The sequence below is a fragment of the Bufo bufo genome, chromosome 10 (assembly GCF_905171765.1).
Source record: "Bufo bufo chromosome 10, aBufBuf1.1, whole genome shotgun sequence".
Lineage (NCBI taxonomy): Eukaryota > Metazoa > Chordata > Amphibia > Anura > Bufonidae > Bufo > Bufo bufo.
The window spans coordinates 54,884,460-54,903,057 of NC_053398.1; the positions used below are offsets into that span (position 1 = coordinate 54,884,460).

The following is an 18,598-nucleotide window of genomic DNA, read 5'->3' on the forward strand; positions in this document are numbered from 1 at the left end:
GGAGGAAGAGGCAGTGGTGAGACCAAGCCAACAGTGTAGCAAAAGCGGGAGCAGGGTGCAAAAGCAGAGCAGCCGTCGCCAAAACAGTTCGCCTGCTACTGGCCACCGTCACCAGGGACCAAGCACACCAAAGGCAGCTTCAAGGAGTTCCCTGGCATGGCACTTCTTCACACAATGTGCTGACGAAAAGACCCAAGTGGTTTGCACGCTGTGCCATCAGAGCCTGAAGCGAGGCATTAACGTTCTGAACCTTAGCACAACCTGCATGACCAGGCATCTACATGCAAGACACGGGCTGCAGTGGAGTAAGCACCTTCAAAACCAAGAAAGGGCTCAGGCCCCTCCTGCTCCCTCTTCTGTTGCTGCCTCTGCCTCTTCCTCCGCCTCTGGAGGAACTTATGGCACCTGCCACCCAGCAAACAGAGGATGTGCCACCAACAACACCACCACTGTCACCAAGCATCTCCACCATGTCACACGGAAGCGTTCAGCTCTCCATCTCACAAACCTTTGAGAGAAAGCGTAAATTCCCACCTAGCCACCCTCGATCCCTGGCCCTGAATGCCAGCATTTCTAAACTGCTGGCCTTTGAAATGCTGTCATTCAGGCTGGTGGAGACAGACATCTTCAAACAGCTCATGTCACTTGCTGTCCCACAGTACGTCGTTCCCAGCCGCCACTACTTCTCCAGGAGAGCTGTGCCCTCCCTGCACAACCAAGTATCGGATAAAATCAAGTGTGCACTGCGCAACGCTATCTGTGGCAAGGTCCACCTAACCACAGATACGTGGACCAGTAAGCACGGCCAGGGACGCTATATCTCCCTAACTGCACACTGGGTAAATGGGTAAATGTAGTTGCGGCTGGGCCACAGGCGGAGAGCTGTTTGGCGCACGTCCTTCCGCCGCCAAGGATCGCAGGGCATCATTCTTTGCCTCCTGTTGCCTCCTCTTCCAACTCGGCTTCCTCCTCCTCTTCTACCACCTCCTCATCTGGTCAGCGACAGACCTTCACCACCAACTTCAGCACAGCCAGGGGTAAACGTCAGCAGGCCATTCTGAAACTGATGTGTTTGGGGGACAGGCCCCACACCGCGCAGGAGTTGTGGCGGGGTATAGAACAACAGACCGACGAGTGGTTGCTGCCAGTGAGCCTCAAGCCCGGCCTGGTGGTGTGCGATAATGGTCGAAATCTCGTTGCAGCTCTGGGACTAGCCGGTTTGACGCACATCCCTTACCTGGCGCATGTGCTGAATTTGGTGGTGCAGAAATTCATTCACAACTACCCCGACATGTCTGAGCTGCTGCATAAAGTGTGGGCCGTCTGTGCGCGCTTTCGGCATTCTCACCATGCTGCTGCTCGCCTGTCAGCGCTGCAGCGTAACTTCGGCCTTCCCGCCCACCGCCTCATATGCGACGTGCCCACCAGGTGGAACTCCACCTTGAACATGCTGGAGAGACTTTGCGAGCAGCAGCAGGCCATAGTGGAGTTTCAGCTGCAGCACGCACGGGTGAGTCGCACTGCGGAACAGCACCACTTCCCCACCAATGACTGGGCCTCCATGCGAGACCGGTGTGTCCTGTTGCGCTGTTTCGAGTACTCCACCAACATGGCCAGTGGCGATGACGCTGTTATCAGCGTTACAATACCACTTCTATGTCTCCTTGAGAAAACACTTAGGGCGATGATGGAAGAGGATGTGGCCCAGGACGAGGAGGAGGAAGAGGGGTCATCTCTAACACTTTCAGGCCAGTCTTTTAGAAGTGGCTCAGAAAGAGGATTTTTGTAACAGCAGAGGCCAGGTACAAATTTGGCCAGCCAGGGCCCACTACTGGAGGATGAGGAGGATGAGGAGGAGGTGGAGGAGGATGAGGATGAAGCATGTTCACAGCGGGGTGGCACCCAACGCAGCTCGGGCCCATCACTGGTGCGTGGCTGGGGGCAACCGCAGGACGATGACGATACGCCTCCCACAGAGGACAGCTTGTCCTTACCTCTGGTTAGCCTGGCACACATGAGCGACTACATGCTGCAGTCCCTGCGCTACGACTGCAGAGTTGCCCACATTTTAACGTGTGCTGACTACTGGGTGGCCACCCTGCTGGATCCCCGTTACAAAGACAATGTGCCGTCCTTAATTCCCTCACTGGAGCATGATCGGAAGATGCGCGACTACAGGCGCACGCTGGTAGACGCGCTTCTGAGAGCATTCCCGACTGACGCCGGGGGACAAGTGGAAGCAAAAGGCGAAGGCAGGGGAGGAGGAAGAGGTCGCCAACGCAGCTGTGTCAGCGCCAGCACCTCAGAAGGCAGGGTTAGCATGGCCGACATGTGGAAAAGCTTTGTCACCTCGCCGCAACAACCGGCCCCAACTGCTGATATGGAGCGTGTTAGCAGGAGGCAGCATTTGAACAACATGGTGGAATAGTACCTGTGCACACGCCTACACGTACTGACTGATGGTTCTGCCCTATTCAACTTTTGGGTCTCCAAATTGTTCACATGGCCAGAGCTTGCCCTGTATGCCTTGGAGGTGCTGGCCTGCCCTGCAGCCAGTGTACTTTCTGAACGTGCATTTAGCACAGCAGGAGGCGCCATTACAGACAGACGCAGCCACCTGTCCATAGCCAACGTGGACAAGCTCACGTTCATTAAAATGAACCAGGCTTGGATCCCACAAGACTTGTCTGTACCTTGTGCAGAATAGACATTTATACCACCATCAAACATACATTCTTGTACTCAATTCAAGTGCAATGATTCTTTGTTTTCTTTTTTTTATTTGTCCCAATATTTTAGGGGCTAACTATCCAATAAAAAAAATAAAAAAACATTGTTGGCTACCTGTTCCTCCTCCATTGCTCCCTCCACCTACAACACCACATTCACCGCCTCCTCAACCTCCGACTCCATATCCACTTCCTTCTCTGAGTTGCAGGTTACTAATTTGTAATTTTTTGTAATTTTATTTCATTTTAAGTTATTTCCCTATCCACATTTGTTTGCAGAGCAGTTGCCATGCTCTTAAGCACATTTTACTGCCTTTTACATCCCTCTAGCCTTTTCAAGGACTATTTTAGAGCCATTTTAATTTAAAAAAAGTGCCAATTTTAGTGCCCTAAATTGAAAAATTTCTTATTTTCAATTGTCGGGTGACATTTTACCATTTTTAGCGTATACAAACCCCTGTTGTACCTGGGTGACAGGGGCCTAAATCTCTCAAAATCCTCTGTTCTATTGCTGGGTGACATGAACCCCCTTTTGCCGTGAATGAACCCCTGCTCTGCATTGCTGACAGGGGCCTAAATCTCTCCAAATCCTCTGTTGTATTGCTGGGTGACATGAACCCCCTTTTGACATAAATGAACCCCTGCTGTGCCTGGGTGACAGGGGCCTAAATCTCTCAAAATCCTCTGTTGTATTGCTGGGTGACATGAACCCCATTTTGCCGTGAATGAACCCCTGCTCTGAATTGCTGACAGGGAACTAAGTTTAGTGAAAACATCTGTAACTGATCGGAAGATGCGTGACTACAAGCGCACGCTGATGATAGCATTCCCACCTGACAGCGGGGCACAGTGGAAGCACAAGGCGAAGGAGGAGGAAGAGGTCGCCAACGCAGCTGGGGCACCGCCAGCACCTGAGAAGGCAGGGTTAGTATGGCCCAAATGTGGAAAAGCTTTGTCAGCCTTGGAGGTGCTGACCTGCCCTGCAGCCAGTGTATAGTGTGAACGTGTGTTTAGCACCGCAGAGAGCATTATCACAGGCCGCAGCCAATGTGGACAAGCTTACGTTTATTAAAATGAACCAAGCATGGATCCCACAGGACTTGTCCGTACCTTGTGCAGAATAGACACTTATACCAGCCTCAACCATCTATTCTTCTACTCAAGTGCACTTATTCTTAGTTTTATTTTGTTATATGTCCCAATATTTTGGTGGATACGCCAATTTAAAAATAAAAAATAGCACAAATCAGTGTTGGCTACCTATTCCTCCTTCACCGCCGCTTCCACCTACACCGCCATATAAACCTACACCACCACATACACCCATCCACCGCCTCCTCAACCTCCTACTCCTAGATCCAGATTTTTATTTGAAAATTTTCTGTATTTTATGTTATTTTAAGTCATTTCCCTATCCACATTTGTTTGCCATGCTCTTAAGCACATTTTGATGCCTTTTGCAGCCCTCTAGCCCTTTCCAGGACTATTTTAGAGCCATTTTAGTGCCCAAAAGTTCGGTTCCCCATTGACTTATATGGGGTTCGGGTTCGGGGTCAAGTTCGGGTCCCGAATAGAGATGTCCCGAACTATTCGCCGGCGAACATCGCTTGTTTGCGTTCGCCGCGGCGGGCGAATATATGCGATGTTCGGTCCGCCCCCTATACGTCATCATTGAGCAAACTTTGACCCTGTACCTCAGCAGCATACCCTCCCTCCCAGACCCTCCCACCTCCTATCAAAAAGCAAGGACAGCATCCATCTTAGATTCATTCTGAAGCTGCAGTGTTAGTGAGAGCAAGGACAGTGCAGCTGCTGCTGTTTTAATAGGGAAATAGTTAGCTAGGCCACTGTTCTGTGTCCACTCCAGTCCTCAAAGACTCATCTGATCTGCTGTAAGAACAGCGTCCTGACAGCACCCCAAAAAGCCCTTTTTAGGGCTAGTACTTCAGTCTGCTTTTTTCTTTCTTCTCTGTAATATAATTGCAGTTGCCTGCCAGCGTGTGTCAGGCCCACAGAGTGTACTGTGCCCACTGCCAGTGCCCATCACTCATATCTGGTGGCACAGTAGCTTGCATTTAAAACAGTAAAACAATTTTTTTTCTGTAATATAATTGCAGTTGCCTGCCAGCATGTGTCAGGCCCACAGAGTGTACTGTGCCCACTGCCAGTGCCCACCACTCATATCTGGTGGCACAGTAGTTTGCATTTAAAACAGTAAAAAAATAATTCTCTGTAATATAATTGCAGTTGCCTGCCTGCGTGTGTGTCAGGCCCACACACAGAGTGTACTGTGCCCACTGCCAGTGCCCACCACTCATATCTGGTGGCACAGTAGCTTGCATTTAAAACAGTGTTGTGGAAATTTTATTATGCGGACATTTTACTTTAGGATGTGTGTGTGTTTTTATAGTTTGTCATCTGTCTCCCTGTGTCTTGGAGAAATGTCTGCTTTTAAGACATGCATATCTGCCTTGTCGGTATACTAGTACCGTATACTGACAATAGCTGTAGCAATGTCTCGCAGATAATTTCAAACCTATGGGAACCAGTAGAATGATCTTTATTAGACACTGATCACCTTTGAGCAGTGTTGAATGCTGACAGGGATGGGGCGTGTGCATTGTCTGCCTGGCCACATTGATTGCCCCACCCTGTCCTTTGACATCACTTCCTGCATGTTATCACTTCCTGTATCCTTGTCTTGGGCCAGCCCCTTTTACACCTTTTGTTAGTAAATAAAAGGTGAGCAGACTGAGAAGCGCGGGGGAGTCTCTCAGGATTTTCAAGGAAGATGGTAACAGATGTGTGGCTCTCTGACTGGGGCTGAGGGGGAAGGGTTTCACCATTTTCCTTACACAAACTTTGATGCGAGCTAATTACAACTATTAATATTTACCACAACAGTTGGCGACCACGAATTAGAAAGCTAATTTTTTTCCCCGTTATCAGCAGACCTTAACCACTTAAGGACCACAGGTTTATACCCCCCTAAAGACCAGGCCCTTTTTTACAAATCGGCACTACACTACTTTCACCGTTTATTGCTCGGTCATGCAACTTACCACCCAAATGAATTTTACCTCCTTTTCTTCTCACTAATAGAGCTTTCATTTGGTGGTATTTCATTGCTGCTGACATTTTTACTTTTTTTGTTATTAATCGAAATTTAACGATTTTTTTGCAAAAAAATGACATTTTTCACTTTCAGTTGTAAAATTTTTCAAAAAAAACGAGATCCATATAGAAATTTTGCTCTAAATTTATAGTTCTACATGTCTTTGATAAAAAAAAAATGTTTGGGTAAAAAAAAAATGGTTTGGGTAAAAGTTATAGCGTTTACAAACTATGGTACAAAAATGTGAATTTCCGCTTTTTGAAGCAGCTCTGACTTTCTGAGCACCTGTCATGTTTCCTGAGGTTCTACAATGCCCAGACAGTACAAACACCCCACAAATGACCCCATTTCGGAAAGTACACACCCTAAGGTATTCGCTGATGGGCAAAGTGAGTTCATAGAACTTTTTATTTTTTGTCACAAGTTAGCGGAAAATGATGATTTTTTTTTATTTTTTTTTTTTCTTACAAAGTCTCATATTCCACTAACTTGTGACAAAAAATAAAAACTTCTATGAACTCACTATGCCCATCACGAAATACCTTGGGGTCTCTTCTTTCCAAAATGGGGTCACTTGTGGGGTAGTTATACTGCCCTGGCATTCTAGGGGCCCAAATGTGTGGTAAGGAGTTTGAAATCAAATTCTGTAAAAAATGACCAGTGAAATCCGAAAGGTGCTCTTTGGAATATGGGCCCCTTTGCCCACCTAGGCTGCAAAAAAGTGTCACACATCTGGTATCTCCGTACTCAGGAGAAGTTGAGGAATGTGTTTTGGGGTGTCTTTTTACATATACCCATGCTGGGTGAGATAAATATCTTGGTCAAATGCCAACTTTGTATAAAAAAATGGGAAAAGTTGTCTTTTGCCAAGATATTTCTCTCACCCAGCAGGGGTATATGTAAAATGACACCCCAAAACACATTCCCCACCTTCTCCTGAGTACGGGGATACGAGATGTGTGACACTTTTTTGCAGCCTAGGTGGGCAAAGGGGCCCATATTCCAAAGAGCACCTTTCGGATTTCACAGGTCATTTTTTACAGAATTTGATTTCAAACTCCTTACCACACATTTGGGCCCCTAGAATGCCAGGGCAGTATAACTACCCCACAAGTGACCCCATTTTGGAAAGAAGAGACCCCAAGGTATTCGCTGATGGGCATAGTGAGTTCATGGAAGTTTTTATTTTTTGTCACAAGTTGGTGGAATATGAGACTTTGTATGAAAAAAAAAAAAAAAAAAAAATCAGCATTTTCCACTAACTTGTGACAAAAAATAAAAAATTCTAGGAACTTGCCATGCCCCTCACGGAATACCTTGGGGTGTCTTCTTTCCAAAATGGGGTCACTTGTGGGGTAGTTATACTGCCCTGGCATTTTCCAGGGGCCCTAATGTGTGGTAAGTAGGTAAATGACCTGTGAAATCCTAAAGGTGCTCTTTGGAACATGGGCCCCTTTGCCCACCTAGGCTGCAAAAAAGTGTCACACATGTGGTATCGCCGTATTCAGGAGAAGTTGGGGAATGTGTTTTGGGGTGTCATTTTACATATACCCATGCTGGGTGAGAGAAATATCTTGGCAAAAGACAACTTTTCCCATTTTTTTATACAAAGTTGGCATTTGACCAAGATATTTCTCTCACCCAGCATGGGTATATGTAAAATGACACCCCAAAACACATTCCCCACCTTCTCCTGAGTACGGCGATACCAGATGTGTGACACTTTTTTGCAGCCTAGATGCGCAAAGGTGCCCAAATTCCTTTTATGAGGGCATTTTTAGACATTTGGATACCAGACTTCTTCTCACGCTTTGGGGCCCCTAGAATGCCAGGGCAGTATAAATACCCCACATGTGACCCCATTTTGGAAAGAAGACACCCCAAGGTATTCAATGAGGGGCATGGCGAGTTCATAGAAAATTTTTTTTTTTGGCACAAGTTAGCGGAAATTGATATTTTTTATTTTTTTCTCACAAAGTCTCCCGTTCCGCTAACTTGGGACAAAAATTTCAATCTTTCATGGACTCAATATGCCCCTCACGGAATACCTGGGGGTGTCTTCTTTCCAAAATGGGGTCACATGTGGGGTATTTATACTGCCCTGGCATTCTAGGGGCCCTAAAGCGTGAGAAGAAGTCTGGAATATAAATGTCTAAAAAATTTTACGCATTTGGTTTCCGTGAGGGGTATGGTGAGTTCATGTGAGATTTTATTTTTTGACACAAGTTAGTGGAATATGAGACTTTGTAAGAAAAATAATAATAATAATTCCGCTAACTTGGGCCAAAAAAATGTCTGAATGGAGCCTTACAGAGGGGTGATCAATGACAGGGGGGGTGATCAATGACAGGGGGGTTGATCAATGACAGGGGGGTGATCAATGACAGGGGGGTGATCAGGGAGTCTATATGGGGTGATCACCACAGTCATTGATCACGCCCCTGTAAGGCTTCATTCAGACGTCCGGATGCGTTTTGCGGATCCGATCCATCTATCAGTGCATCCGTAAAAATCATGCGGACATCTGAATGGAGCTTTACAGGGGGGTAATCAATGACAGGGGGGTGATCAGGGAGTCTATATGGGGTGATCACCACAGTCATTGATCATGCCCCTGTAAGGCTTCATTCAGACGTCCGGATGCGTTTTGCGGATCCGATCCATCTATCAGTGGATCCGTAAAAATAATGCGGACATCTGAATGGAGCTTTACAGGGGGGTAATCAATGACAGGGGGGTAATCAATGACAGGGGGGTGATCAGGGAGTCTATATGGGGTGATCACCACAGTCATTGATCACGCCCCTGTAAGGCTTCATTCAGACGTCCGGATGCGTTTTGCGGATCCGATCCATCTATCAGTGGATCCGTAAAAATCATGCAGACATCTGAATGGAGCTTTACAGGGGGGTGATCAATGACAGGGGTGTAATCAATGACAGGGGGGTGATCAGGGAGTCTATATGGGGTGATCACCACAGTCATTGATCATGCCCCTGTAAGGCTTCATTCAGACGTCCGGATGCGTTTTGCGGATCCGATCCATCTATCAGTGCATCCGTAAAAATCATGCGGACATCTGAATGGAGCTTTACAGGGGGGTAATCAATGACAGGGGGGTGATCACCACAGTCATTGATCATGCCCCTGTAAGGCTTCATTCAGACGTCCGGATGCGTTTTGCGGATCCGATCCATCTATCAGTGCATCCGTAAAAATCATGCGGACATCTGAATGGAGCTTTACAGGGGGGTGATCAATGACAGGGGGGTAATCAATGACAGGGGGGTGATCAGGGAGTCTATATGGGGTGATCACCACAGTCATTGATCACCCCCCTGTAAGGCTTCATTCAGACGTCCGGATGCGTTTTGCGGATCCGATCCATCTATCAGTGGATCCGTAAAAATCATGCGGACGTCTGAATGGAGCTTTACAGGGGGGTAATCAATGACAGGGGGGTAATCAATGACAGGGGGGTGATCAGGGAGTCTATATGGGGTGATCAGGGGCTAATAAGGGGTTAATAAGTGACGGGGGGGGTGTAGTGTAGTGTAGTGGTGCTTGGTGGGACTTTACTGAGCTACCTGTGTCCTCTGGTGGTCGATCCAAACAAAGGGGACCACCAGAGGACCAGGTAGCAGGTATATTAGACGCTGTTATCAAAACAGCGTCTAATATACCTGTTAGGGGTTAAAAAAAACACATCTCCAGCCTGCCAGCGAACGATCGCCGCTGGCAGGCTGGAGATCAACTCTCTTACCTTCCGTTCCTGTGAGCGCGCGCGCCTGTGTGCGCGCGTTCACAGGAAATCTCGGCTCACGCGAGATGACGCCTATTGGCGTTAGCGTAGCCTGGGGGAGCCGCCGCGATGACGCCTTTCGGCGTTAGCGTGGCGGCAAGAGGTTAAAGGAGACACAGCTTAATTTTCAAAAAGCAAAAAAGGCCGGCATAAGGTAATATCCTTTTTCCTTACTCTCATTGTTGAGAAAGTTTTGCTCTTTGTGAATTTAAATCTGTGTACTCCAATCTGCTGATATCGGGAAAGAAATCTACTTAAAAAGAACCTATTGTGTATATGGTTGTTATCTGCTGCATCAGGGGGTGTGTAAGTGTTTTTCCCTTGTAAGTTGATTGTACAGAGGTTGTATGATGAGATTGTATGATCATTGATGAGTAGTACAGGGTATTGTGTTTTTTGTAACTTTTAACTTTTATGTTACTTTGATTTTGTAAGAGGCAATTTTATAGAGGTTTATAGAGGCAGCAATTGGTTTTAGTGTTTGTACATTAGAGACAGCGTTTAGAGAGTGTTTTTTATATTGTTAACCTGTAAATCACCCACAGAGTGGAGGATTTTCTCTGGTTTCAAGGGGAAGGGAACAGGGAATATAGAAACTGTTTTTATTGTTGGATATTGTAGACACCATCTTGATTTCCTTTGTGTGATGACCATGTGCTTGGCGGCCATCTTTACCATGTGCTTGGAGGCCATTTTAGTCAGTTGACTATGCAAAGCGATCTGATTGTTTTTGCCTGAAATGTTAGTTTTGTCCAGAATAGTTATCTTGTCTTTTTGTAACCTTTCTATGTACATTTTGATTTTGTTTTGATAAGTTTTGTGCTGGATATCGGTTGAATGTTCGGTTATGGTATAGCTCAGTGACCAGTCTGATACAGGAATCATTGTGTGAGCATTAGTGGCAGTTTAGTGGTGAAATCGTCCTATAGTTGATGATTCTGCTTAATGTTTGTATATCTGTGGCTGTTACACTGAATTGTAGACTTGTTTGGCATAATTAATACGGGTACTACAGTGTAGAAAGGTTCTGTGCCAAAAGTATTGGGACAACTCCTAGAAATTGGTACTAGTGTTTTGTTTTTTGTAGCAACCATTGTGGAGTTTGTTTTTGTGCAATGGAAAGTATTTTTAAAGAAGTTGCAAAGTTGAAGGACACGGCGGCCATTCTTCAGGCTATGCAGGGATCTACTGATCCATGGCTGCAGGCCCAGAATTGTGTAGCAAACCTGATCGGTACCAAAAAATGGCGCAAAAGGAAAGGAAAGTATGCTCTGATTTTTGCTGCTGGGTGGATAGCGGATAAATATCAGGAGTCTTGTAGGCTGAAGCTGAGTTTGGAAGGAGAAGTGGAAGATTTAAAAGTGGAAATTGTTAAATTGAGAACTCTTGTCCAGCAGGCAGCTGAAGCTAGCGCTAATTATGAATGTACTGTGAGGTGTAATACTGAGCTGCGCAAGGAGAATGAATGTTTATCTGAACGCCTGATGCAAGCACAGGGTGCTGTAAGGGAATTGCCAGAGTTATTGAAACAACCGTTGGAGAGTAATGTGTCTGGGATTGGAGGCAATGTATGCACTGTAAGCATGGATAAGTCTGAGGATTGTGGTTCAGATAGTGGAACCGACTCAGGGATGGAGATGGACAATGTGTCTGACCCTGGAGTTGGGCGTATTAACACAAGGCCAGAAGATTCCTCAGATGAGTCCGTGGTAAGTGGACTCAATATGGTTAATGTTGTGCGCCAAATCAAATCGCCATGTGCCCAGACAAGGTATTATGCAGGGAGGCGAGCTATCCTTTGTTTTGCATGCAGGGAATACGGGCACATTGCACGATATTGTAACGTTGCTAATGGCAACAGACACAGGTTTGTTAAGTACCCCAGAACCACACCTAGAAGTAAAGTGGTTTATTCAGCACGATGGGCTAATGGTCCCAGACATGCTTCTTTGCAAAGGCAGAGAACCCAGGAGCGGCCGAGGTCATTTATCAGTGAAGCGGATTTTAAATCACAATATGAACGGTTAAAATGTGAAAGAAACCGGTTTTGGGACCTTGTGATGTTGAATCCTGCTTCTCTGGTAAAATGAATCTGAAGCTGTTTGGGGCTGGGCAAATTAACATTTCAATTACTGGGTGGGTAGAATTTCTCCTGTACGGTTTCAGGGGAACCCCCCAGGACATTGATTTGTTAATTCAGTCCTATACAATTGTATGTGTTCCTGAGGTTTTAGTTTTTGTATGCGTTTTGGGTTAAGGTAAAATTAACTTTTTACTGAATCTCAATGTATATAGCAGGACTGTCTGTAACTGAAGTTTGTTATATTTGTTTTTCTCTCCTGTTTACAGGTCTTCTTATTTTACTAATCCATTTATTTATTTATTTTAGGTTTTTATTGAAGTCTCTTTCAGTTTTTCCTTATTTACCAACCCATTTTTATTTTTTAGCCTATTATTAATTTTTTTCCTTTTTATAAATTTTTTAGGCTTTTCATATTTTGGCGCTTTTCTCTTTTTCTTTCTTCTCTTTCTTTCCCTCCCTTTTCTCTGCAGATTTGGTTAGGAGTACTGGGGGTCTCATGATATTGTGTGGGAACTACTGTCTGAATTCAAGGGTTGCTGCTGAGTGAGAGGTTTCTGATCAGTCACTGCAAAAAGGGCTTCGTGTGCTGTTCAGCTTGACTATATAGAATCATATCGGCAAAGGAAAGTGAGTTGATGAGCATTTTTTTAAGGAGACAAGGTGATATATATCACCCGGGCTTACCAATAGCTGTGTGAGTAACCCCATTCCCCACAGGAGTACTGTGTGTTTGTTTCCTGTGCACCCCCCGTCCCCACAGAAGGCACTGTGTGTTCTCTGTGTGTACCCCGTCCCCACAGAAGGTACTGTGTGTTCTCTGTGCACCCCTTTTTCCACTACAGGTCAATTGGAAGCCCTATCCTGTGGTCAGGTCACTATTCAGAGCCAAAACCGAGGCTGGTATATCTCATTAGGAGACTCAGAGGGCCGCCGTGTGTCGGCGAGAGCCCTTTTCCTCACACTGATTACTCCTTTTCCTGAGGTCTAACTAGGGTGAACGGAGTCCGTGTTTCGGTGCCAGAAACCCTGGGGGCACCTCAGAGGCAAACGAAGGGGAGTAACAGCCGCCCAGCGTGTGTCGCAGGGCAGTCCTTGCGTAGGTCGCGGGACAATTCCTTGCGTAGGTCGCGGGAAAATTCCTTGCGTAGGTCGCGGGAAACTGGAGATGGACGCATCTACTTTTAGAAGGCTCGAGCATGAGTTTAGGGTAATTTAGGGAACAGAAGGGTACCACTTCTGACTATAGGATAGCCAAGCAGTACATGAAATCCATCTATGGAGGAGGAGTTGTTAAGCCCCTCAAAGATTGGCACCAATGGACTGTAGGTTCAGAGTGGACCATCCCCAAAGAGGGGACCTTTGAGGTCTGGATTTGGGAAAAGTTTGTCCGTGAATTCCCCACTAGACTCCAATGCCATGGTTCCCTCCAGAAGGCAGAACTGTGGCTGCACGAATCCATCGAGCTCCAGCAACAGGGCATTCAAAAGTCCCAGACAGTGCGAACTAACACTGTCATGTAATCCCGTCCCGCTAGGACTGCAGAGTCCAAGAGAAGCGCTTTTCTCTTTCTCTATCTCTCTGTCATCTCTCCATCTAACCTTGAGACGATGCACCATGTTTAATCCAGCTTCTCTTCGTCCTGGTTTTAAGGACGATGAGAAGGGGGGAAAGTGGTGCAGAAAACAACGATCTTCAAACTTTCTAACCTCTCAAATGTCAATCCTTTTCTTTGCTGGTACTTGGGTCTGATTTTTGCAAAGAAGGTAAAAATCACGGCCGATCCATGGCCTGAATGTTCCACTGTAACCCTTTTATTCCATCAGGTATGCCCCCAGGCAGCCCCACGGGTTATCACCCGATGTCCACCACCGGGTTCGGGAGTTCTCTTCCGGACCCAGACTCAATAACCAGTGTTCATTCTAGTCAACCAGGTGATTGGGTCGTGCTAAAGAAACATCCGAGGACGGGACTAGAGCCGAGATATCTTGGGCCATTCCAGGTGCTGCTGATGACGCCAACCTCTCTGAAGTTCGAAGGACGAGACAACTGGATCCACACCGGTCACTGCAAGAAGCTGCTCAACTAAGTCAAAGAATGCAGAGTATCACTTTTGTTTATTTGTTACAAGGAGGCATTTGTTGATAGACGATACATTATTATTATTAGCTCTGGCTCCTGCTCCTTGCTTATTAATCCTGTATGGGTGTCCGGGCAGCTAGGCGACCCGTAGATGTGGGATCCTCCGGTTGTGAGGAAGGTTATGCCTGGCTAGCAGACACAATTGACAAGGGTCAGGCCCATACTGACAGGAGCAGGACAGAGGCGGAGCTATGACTAGTGACGGTTAGAATCCTTTTTAAAGCTTTGGGAGGTCTTGGGGCTCACTGGTTTTCCATTGGATCTGGGTGAAAGGAAATGGGACATGTACTTATGTTTTTTGTTTCCATTCCTTCTATACGCCGGAGTGAGATGTTCCTGATGTCTAATCGACTGAGTTACCGAAGACCGAACAGACAAGACGCCCTGAAGACCAAACCATGGACCAGATGCAGAGGATCCCAAAAAAGGCCGGCGACCAATGCGAAACGTCACCTCCCGAAGAAAAGAAGACGTGTCAAGATTGACTTTAGAAAGACTGGTTTTTATTTCAAAGAAGAAGATAGAGATCCGTCGAGGGACATTGGCGAGCATATGACAAAGAGGAGGGACTGTTGTGGAAATTTTATTATGCGGACATTTTACTTTAGGATGTGTGTGTGTTTTTATAGTTTGTCATCTGTCTCCCTGTGTCTTGGAGAAATGTCTGCTTTTAAGACATGCATATCTGCCTTGTCGGTATACTAGTACCGTATACTGACAATAGCTGTAGCAATGTCTCGCAGATAATTTCAAACCTATGGGAACCAGTAGAATGATCTTTATTAGACACTGATCACCTTTGAGCAGTGTTGAATGCTGACAGGGATGGGGCGTGTGCATTGTCCTAGCCACATTGATTGCCCCACCCTGTCCTTTGACATCACTTCCTGCATGTTATCACTTCCTGTATCCTTGTCTTGGGCCAGCCCCTTTTACACCTTTTGTTAGTAAATAAAAGGTGAGCAGACTGAGAAGCGCGGGGGAGTCTCTCAGGATTTTCAAGGAAGATAGTAACACGTGTGTTTGTCTCTGACTGGGGCTGAGGGAAGGGGGACTCACCTTTTTCCTTACACAAACTTTGATGCGAGATGATTACAACTATTAATGTTTACCACAACAAACAGTAAAATACATTTTCTCTGTAATATAATTGCAGTTGCCTGCCTGCGTGTGTGTCAGGCCCACAGAGTGTACTGTGCCCACTGCTAGTGCCCACCACTCATATCTGGTGGCACAGTAGCTTGCATTTAAAACAGTAAAAAAAAAATCTCAGTAATATAATTGCAGTTGCCTGCTAGCGTGTGTCAGGCCCACAGAGTGTACTGTGCCCACTGCCAGTGCCCACCACTCATATCTGGTGGCACAGTAGCTTGCATTTAAAACAGTAAAACAATTTTTTCTCTGTAATATAATTGCAGTTGCCTGCCTGCGTGTGTGTCAGGCCCACAGAGTGTACTGTGCCCACTGCCATTGCCCACCACTCATATCTGGTGGCACAGTAGCTTGCATTTAAAACAGTAAAACAATTTTTTCTCTGTAATATAATTGCAGTTGCCTGCCAGCGTGTGTCAGGCCCACAGAGTGTACTGTGCCCACTGCCAGTGCCCACAACTCATATCTGGTGGCACAGTAGCTTGCATTTAAAACAGTAAATAAAAAAATTCTCTGTAATATAATTGCAGTTGCCTGCCAGCGTGTGTGTCAGGCCCACAGAGTGTACTGTGCCCACTGCCAGTGCACACCACTCATATCTGGTGGCACAGTAGCTTGCATTTAAAATAGTAAAACAATTTTTTCTCTGTAATATAATTGCAGTTGCCTTCCAGCATGTGTCAGGCCCACAGAGTGTACTGTGCCAAAAGAAACAGAGTCGTGGGAAGTCCAACACCCACCTAGGTACAACTGCTTTGCGAAGGCACATGATCTCACATCACAAACGCCTATGGGATCAACACATGATGATTACAAGCAGCACACAAACTCAAAGCCACCATCCTCCTCCTGGTCCAGCATCTTCAGCCACGTCAACCACTGCTGTCCTCCTTGCCCCCTCTCAACCACCCACCACTCCGCCTCTACCAGGCCGTAGATGAGCATGAAGAGGAAGAGTTGTGGTCACCATCACCACCAGAAGCAGCCTTGTTGTCGTCGATTGCTGGACCTGCGGCAATGCAGAGAGAGGAGTCTGAAGAAGAGGAGTCAGGGGAGGAAGTTGGCTTTGAGGAGGCCAACCATAGCAGGTGTCCCAGGGGGCTTGTCACCTTTCGGGGACCCTTGGTGTTGTGCGTGGCTGGGTGGAGGAAGAGACCTTCAATGACGTCAGTGAGGACAAGGAACGGGACATGGCTAGCTTGGTATCCAACCTTGTGCAAATGGGGAGTTTGCGGTTGTGCAAATGGACTGTTTGTGGTTGTTTGCGGTGCGTTAAACGGGGAGTTTGGTCTGTCAGAGTTTGGTCTGTCACTGTGAAGCGGGCGTAACCCTTACACTACATGATCGATACAACATCATACCTGATCGTATACACACACTGGATGTTTTAAAGCACGTTATTCCAAACAATTTAGGAATGTTAGGTGATTTATGCGCTTTATGGATTAAAACCCGACTCTGCGTCAACTACGTATTTTTCCATGGGAGTTTTGCCATGGATCCCCCTCCGGCATGCCACAGTTCAGGTGTTAGTCCCCTTGAAACAACTTTTCCATCACTATTGTGGCCAGAAATAGTCCCTGTGGGATTTAAAATTCGCCTGCCTATTGAAGTCTGAGGCGGTTTGCCCGTTCGTGAACATTTGCGAAAATTCGCGTTCGCCGTTCGCGAACGAAAATTTTTATGTTCGCGACATCTCTAGTCCTGAACCCAAAGTTTTTTTTCAAGTTCGGCCGAACCTGCCGAACCCGAACATCCAGGTGTCCGCTTAACTCTATACATCATGAGTAAGAACTAAGTCTAGTCCGAAATGTGTTGGTTGTTCCATGAGGGCAAATTTGACTATGGAGTATTTTATGGATTTTTCAACAAAAGAAGCTTTTATGAAATGGAGTCCCCTCAGATTCTGGATTTCCTTTCTTTGTTGTCTGCTGGACCTGCTTAGTTTAGATCCGTGCACATGGGAACACTCGGGAGTGGTGAGCTGATCATCATTTATAACTTGTTATTTTGCTCTGCTGGTGTGGTATAATGTGTCGCAATGTTATTGTTGGCCCTGCCTTCTTGTGTTGCCCTGACTTTTATCAGTTTGGACTAGACTACACAGTGGGGACACTTATAGTTTTTTTTTCAATGGTCACTTTAAATTCCCATTATACAAGTTCTCCTGCCTCTTCCCTGATTGTAGTCATTCATGGTAAAAAGGATCTGGCATGTTGGATTTCAGTATCCTTTGTTCACAAGGTCTATAAATCTGCAAGAGCTATCAGCCACCTGCTTTTTTTCCATCTCCTTATTAAAAAACATGCATGTTCAACTAAGCCAGGAAGTTACAACAGGCTATAATGTAATATGTGCTCCTCCAATGTGATAAGTGCCCCTCAGTTTCATGGCTATAGTGTTAAGTAAGGGGCCTATAACTTATTATCTGAGGGGGGCAGATTAGTCTCATTCCATCTCTACTTATGTTTCACTAAACAGTTCAAAAAGTAAATCACAAGTAGGTATTTTTCTAAGGTAAAACTGATAAATACAACCTGTTCTTTTTTTGAAAAAATGGAAGGTTGGAAGGAAGAATTGACAGGACAATAAATAAAGAATTAAAGTTCTCACCTGGTTTATAATAGTTGAAGAAAATTCGCTGTCATCATACATGTAGCCATCAGCACATATCTCAGTCTGTAAGTCACTAGTATTGCTTGTAAGACTATAATTAAGTAAATTGAGTTGGAGGTTTGTATATCTTGAGCAGCTAGAGAGTTTCCCATTTGACTGCAACGGAATATGAGCATGTAACCAAGGTCCAGTAAAATTACCTTCTTCCCAGGATTCATTAAGTTTACATCGATGTTTTGGAATAGCAGCAGTGAAGTTCTGCAAGAGATTGTGGCTAGCCAACATGAAAACTGGCAAGCACAGAAGAATGACATGAATGATCTGATATCGTCCCATGCCACCTGTTCTCTCCAAGATCTCCTGAAAAGCCATGGCTGATCACACAGTTTACAATCTCCACATAAAATACCAGGAACATTGAAGCTTTGATGCAAAAAGCATGACTTTTTACATAGTCAGTGGATGGCACAATGACAAGATATAAGAGCGCAGTGCATTTGTAGGCGTGAAGACACCTGACCAATGGGTTAAACTTTTACCAGGTAATAAAATTAACCTTTAACCTTTGGAGAAAATAAGTATTTTCTACTGAATTAGGGATAAAGGGCAATATGTAGGGTGACTGCTGGAATCCAACTTGATACATAGTTACATAGTTACTAGGGTTGAAAAAAGACCATCAAGTTCAACCTTTCTCAGATTAATTATAAGACACTGTTTGATTAATTATGCCACAATATAAGTCCTTTTTAAAAAGAATATTAATTATTATTAATCATTATTTCCTCTTGGGGCAGGCATTCTATTGTTTGACTACTTTAACTGTGAAGAATCCTTTCCTGTATTGATGTCTAAATTGATATGCCTCCACACCTAAACAATGTCTCCTGGTCTTTTGTAAAGTCCTTAACCTGTAGACGACCAGCGCTGTACAGCGAAGAGGGACGAGACTTAAGCCCCAG

At 45.6% G+C, this 18,598-nt stretch overlaps 1 protein-coding gene across 1 annotated transcript in view; it reads right to left on the reverse strand.

The window, feature by feature from the left end:
* LOC120980869 (solute carrier family 22 member 6-B-like) overlaps window positions 1-18,076 on the reverse strand; it is a 127,292-nt gene extending 109,216 nt beyond the window's left edge. The window contains exon 1 of the mRNA XM_040410221.1: window positions 17,634-18,076. Within this exon, the coding sequence (XP_040266155.1) occupies window positions 17,634-18,008 (375 nt within the window). The 5' untranslated portion in view covers window positions 18,009-18,076. The remainder of the gene's footprint in view (window positions 1-17,633) is intronic.
* Window positions 18,077-18,598: the final 522 nt, after the last annotated feature.